This window comes from Oncorhynchus mykiss, chromosome 12, assembly GCF_057628025.1.
Source record: "Oncorhynchus mykiss isolate SJ-2025 chromosome 12, ASM5762802v1, whole genome shotgun sequence".
Taxonomy (NCBI): Eukaryota; Metazoa; Chordata; class Actinopteri; order Salmoniformes; family Salmonidae; genus Oncorhynchus; species Oncorhynchus mykiss.
Window position 1 is genome coordinate 79,637,629 of NC_143033.1, and position 6,000 is coordinate 79,643,628.

Below are 6,000 nucleotides of genomic sequence, written 5' to 3' on the forward strand. Positions count from 1 at the left end.
GTAGGGTGAATATAAAAGCCTTGAGAAAGTGTCAACAGTGTGTGACATTAGATATGGTCCTGGAGAGACTGAGCTGTCATCCCAGAGCCCCGTGGGTCTACAGGTTGGATGCTGTCTGTCTATTTCTGTCCAGTTCCCTGGTAATGGATTGGCCAGTCCCTGTCAAGTGGGCCGCAGCAGACAGAGAGGGCGTGAGGATGCAGTTTGACTGAGAAAAGAGGAGTGGGGTGGCTGTCAGTGGTGTGTGGCACACGCCTCATAGTGTGTTTAGCCCCTTGAGTGCATAACCTCTTTTCCTCTACTCTCTTTCTCTATCTCCCCCCTGTCACTGTCTCCTCTGTCGACTGTATGTCATGGATCTCTCTCTTTCTGCTCTCCCTTTCTCTCTTTCTGCTCTCCCTTTCTTCCTATTCTCATCACTCATCACTCATCACTATTCTCATCTGTTTCTGCCTCTTCCCTCAATTCTTTCTCTCTCTCTCTTGCTCTCTCTATCCACCCCCTCCTTCTCATCTCTCTCTCTCTCTGTCTCTCTGCAGGTTTAATCTCTGTGTCGTATGACGAGTGGGACTACGGCCTGGAGGCTCGCGTGCGCGATGGGGTGGCTGTCATCGCCATGGCAACCTCCACCATGATGCTCGACAGGGGGGCACACACCCTGATGAAGTCTGAGTGCCACGGGGCCACGGACAAGAAGGGGCCCATTGCTGGGAACCCCAATGAGGTGCTCAGGTAAATCTGGGGCGGATCACCTATCAACCCTTTGAAATCTTTCAACATCTGCACACACAAAGAGTAACACACACATACACACACATCTCCCTCCCAAAACAGCCCCCCTCCCCGTGCTGCACCCCCACACCCAGACTTTCCTCTGCTGGGCCTTTTGAACTGGTTGTGATGCGGAGCGTTCTGCCGCGTTTTAATTGGTCCCAGTGGCGTTTCAGTCTGAGAACAGTAGCCCGTTGTAGCCCGTTGCGCTGCTCTGTTGAACTGAGTGGGGTATTGCATTCCGGAGCAGTTCCACCCTACTCTGTGTTTTGCCACTCTGCCTCTATGTGTTGGGGGATTGTTGGGCATCCTGTTGGGACACCAAAGTGGGTTTGGTCGCTTACAAAAATCCTGTTTCCTCCACTGATTCGGGGCTTGTTGGGAGCGGCTGAGTGCTATTTCTGTTGCTGTATCACAGCAGCACCTGGGGATGCTCTGAGCTTTCTCTCGCACAAGCATTTCTGGTTGCAGTTCAAAGCCTAACTGAGTCTAGCTCACTTCGGAAGCTCTGCCTGCTGTATTGTCTCACAGGAAGCTGTCAGGTGTCATTTCAGCGTAGGCCTCTTACGTTGTGCCGTAGTTGTTTGCCCCTGCCCAGTGCTTTTAGATAACGGCACAGCTACTTTCCCCGGTATATTGTCCTCTGTAATACTCTCCCCAGCCGCCTCTAACCCACTGTTTCATAATCAACTAGGCTGTGCATTTGATTAAATCATGCTGAACTGTTCTCAGATCGGGCTCTGGTTTTACTTGAACTAACCTGTTTGTTGATAACCTCTGTCTTCAGGGGGTCAATGAGCTGATTAGCAGCAAGCCCACAGATAGTCAGATAGACTCTCAATCAGTGCTTCCTCTCATGTGATAGATACGGCACTATGGGGCTATGAGAGCAGCCTGATGGGATGCCAGGGGTTATCAGACCTATAACAGCCTATATGACTACGTATCGTACTTTTGTTGTTTCTTTTAATGTATCGGGGGAAAAGATAAAGAAGTCTATGGCCACTTACACATAGCCTTTCTGTGGGACTCGAGCTGAAATATGTTGATACCTTGCTGGACTTCCCTTCAGGGTTTTTCACTTATTGAATCCCGGAGAGTTAGGGGACCTGATTGGCGCTTTAAGTCATGTGCGGAAAAACAAAATGAAAATCCTGTATTTGCCCGAGGTATTTGTCAAGGATCTAGGACACAGGTATAAGGTATCATATGTGAGTGGTGTGTTTTTTTTAATTGTAAATGAATGGTTATTTTTCTTTCCTTATAAGAGAATCATGTTGGAGTCAGTAGAAACACAACATGGAATACATTGAATGACTTTTACCTGTACTTTTACGTACTGGTAGAGGATAGTATGGACCGTTCCATTAGTGGAACCTGAAGGCACCTGGATCATGGTCTAACAAAGCTGACTCTGACCCACCTCAACAGGAACAGGTTACATGTTAGAAATGAGCAGTGTGTTGGAAAAGGGGTCAAGTGCTTTTAAGTGTTGTGGAAATGTAGGTCTGCGGTAGTTTGTCTGTTGGAGAAGACAAAAGCTTGAGCAGTATTTTGACCCTGCATGGTCTTTGGAGTGACCTCTGCCAGGTCCAGTCAGAAGGCAGCTGCAGTCCATAAACTCCTGCTGAGTATCTGTTATGGGGATGGAAGTGGGCTACTTCACAGAGCTTTTGGGCGATGGATGTAAAATGGTTCCTGTTTATGATGGGGCTTTAATGGAACTGGGTCAGACTGCTGGTCTCTCTTTCTCTCTCTCTTTCTGTCTTTATTTCTCTCTCTATTTCTGTCTTTATTTCTCTCTCTATTTCTGTCTTTATTTCTCTCTCTATTTCTGTCTTTATTTCTCTCTCTATTTCTGTCTTTATTTCTCTCTCTATTTCTGTCTTTATTTCTCTCTCTATTTCTGTCTCTCTTTCTCTCTCTATTTCTGTCTTTATTTCTCTCTCTATTTCTGTCTTTATTTCTCTCTCTATTTCTGTCTTTATTTCTCTCTCTTTCTGTCTTTATTTCTCTCTCTTTCTGTCTTTATTTCTCTCTCTCTTTCTGTCTTTATTTCTCTCTCTATTTCTGTCTTTATTTCTCTCTCTATTTCTGTCTTTATTTCTCTCTTTAATTCTGTCTTTATTTCTCTCTCTATTTCTGTCTTTATTTCTCTCTCTATTTCTGTCTTTATTTCTCTCTCTATTTCTGTCTTTATTTCTCTCTCTATTTCTGTCTTTATTTCTCTCTCTCTCTCTCTCTTTCTCTCTGTCTCTGTCTCCCTCTCTCTCTCCATCTCTCACTCTGTCGCACACGCACGCACGCACGCACGCACACACACACACACACACACACACACACACACACACACACACACACACACACACACACGTACTGTATCTACATAATCTGACATGTGGCCTGTGTGTTCACCGTACTGTATCTACATAATCTGACATGTGGCCTGTTTGTTCACCGTACTGTATCTACATAATCTGACATGTGGCCTGTTTGTTCAGCGTACTGTATCTACATAATCTGACATGTGGCCTGTGTGTTCACCGTACTGTATCTACATAATCTGACATGTGGCCTGTGTGTTCACCGTAATGTATCTAAATAATCTGACATGTGGCCTGTGTGTTCACCGTACTGTATCTACATAATCTGACATGTGGCCTGTGTGTTCACCGTACTGTATCTACATAATCTGACATGTGACCTGTGTGTTCACCGTACTGTATCTACATAATCTGTCATGTGACCTGTATGTTCACCGTACTGTATCTACATAATCTGACATGTGGCCTGTGTGTTCACCATACTGTATCTACATAATCTGACATGTGGCCTGTGTGTTCAGCGTACTGTATCTACATAATCTGACATGTGGCCTGTGTGTTCACCGTACTGTATCTACATAATCTGACATGTGGCCTGTTTGTTCACCGTACTCTATCTACATAATCTGACATGTGACCTGTGTGTTCACCGTACTGTATCTACATAATCTGACATGTGACCTGTGTGTTCACCGTACTGTATCTACATAATCTGTCATGTGGCCTGTATGTTCACCGTACTGTATCTACATAATCTGACATGTGGCCTGTGTGTTCACCGTACTGTATCTACATAATCTGACATGTGGCCTGTGTGTTCACCGTACTGTATCTACATAATCTGACATGTGACCTGTGTGTTCACCGTACTGTATCTACATAATCTGACATGTGGCCTGTGTGTTCACCGTACTGTATCTACATAATCTGACATGTGACCTGTGTGTTCACCGTACTGTATCTACATAATCTGACATGTGACCTGTGTGTTCACCGTACTGTATCTACATAATCTGACATGTGGCCTGTGTGTTCACCGTACTGTATCTACATAATCTGACATGTGACCTGTGTGTTCACCGTACTGTATCTACATAATCTGTCATGTGACCTGTGTGTTCACCGTACTGTATCTACATAATCTGACATGTGACCTGTGTGTTCACCGTACTGTATCTACATAATCTGACATGTGGCCTGTGTGTTCACCGTACTGTATCTACATAATCTGACATGTGGCCTGTGTGTTCACCGTACTGTATCTACATAATCTGACATGTGGCCTGTGTGTTTACCGTACTGTATCTACATAATCTGACATGTGAACTGTGTGTTCACCGTACTGTATCTACATAATCTGACATGTGGCCTGTGTGTTCACCGTACTGTATCTACATAATCTGTCATGTGGCCTGTGTGTTCACCGTACTGTATCTACATAATCTGACATGTGGCCTGTTTGTTCAGCGTACTGTATCTACATAATCTGACATGTGGCCTGTGTGTTCACCGTACTGTATCTACATAATCTGACATGTGGCCTGTGTGTTCACCGTACTGTATCTACATAATCTGTCATGTGGCCTGTGTGTTCACCGTACTGTATCTACATAATCTGACATGTGGCCTGTGTATTCACCGTACTGTATCTACATAATCTGACATGTGGCCTGTGTGTTCACCGTACTGTATCTACATAATCTGACATGTGGCCTGTGTGTTCACCGTACTGTATCTACATAATCTGACATGTGGCCTGTGTGTTCACCGTACTGTATCTACATAATCTGACATGTGGCCTGTGTGTTCACCGTACTGTATCTACATAATCTGACATGTGGCCTGTATGTTCACCATACTGTATCTACATAATCTGACATGTGACCTGTGTATTCACCGTACTGTATCTACATAATCTGACATGTGGCCTGTGTGTTCACCGTACTGTACATAATCTGTCATGTGGCCTGTATGTTCACCGTACTGTATCTACATAATCTGACATGTGGCCTGTGTGTTCACCGTACTGTATCTACATAATCTGACATGTGGCCTGTGTGTTCACCGTACTGTATCTACATAATCTGACATGTGGCCTGTGTGTTCACCGTACTGTATCTACATAATCTGACATGTGGCCTGTGTGTTCACCGTACTGTATCTACATAATCTGACATGTGGCCTGTGTGTTCACCGTACTGTATCTACATAATCTGACATGTGGCCTGTGTGTTCACCGTACTGTATCTACATAATCTGACATGTGGCCTGTGTGTTCACCGTACTGTATCTACATAATCTGTCATGTGGCCTGTGTGTTCACCGTACTGTATCTACATAATCTGACATGTGGCCTGTGTGTTCACCATACTGTATCTACATAATCTGACATGTGGCCTGTGTGTTCACCGTACTGTATCTACATAATCTGACATGTGGCCTGTGTGTTCACCGTACTGTATCTACATAATCTGACATGTGGCCTGTGTGTTCACCGTACTGTATCTACATAATCTGACATGTGACCTGTGTGTTCACCGTACTGTATCTACATAATCTGACATGTGGCCTGTGTGTTCACCGTACTGTATCTACATAATCTGACATGTGGCCTGTGTGTTCACCATACTGTATCTACATAATCTGACATGTGGCCTGTGTGTTCACCGTACTGTATCTACATAATCTGACATGTGGCCTGTGTGTTCACCGTACTGTATCTACATAATCTGACATGTGGCCTGTGTGTTCACCGTACTGTATCTACATAATCTGACATGTGGCCTGTGTGTTCACCGTACTGTATCTACATAATCTGTCATGTGGCCTGTGTGTTCACCGTACTGTATCTACATAATCTGACATGTGGCCTGTGTGTTCACCGTACTGTATCTACATAATCTGA

At 44.5% G+C, this 6,000-nt stretch overlaps 1 protein-coding gene across 1 annotated transcript in view; it reads left to right on the forward strand.

Moving 5' to 3' along the window:
* LOC110538963 (glutamate receptor ionotropic, NMDA 2B) overlaps nt 1-6,000 on the forward strand; it is a 113,438-nt gene that overhangs the window by 81,289 nt on the left and 26,149 nt on the right. Inside the window, exon 6 of the mRNA XM_036938478.2 lies at nt 540-732. Coding sequence (XP_036794373.2) covers nt 540-732 — 193 coding nt within the window. The remainder of the gene's footprint in view (nt 1-539; nt 733-6,000) is intronic.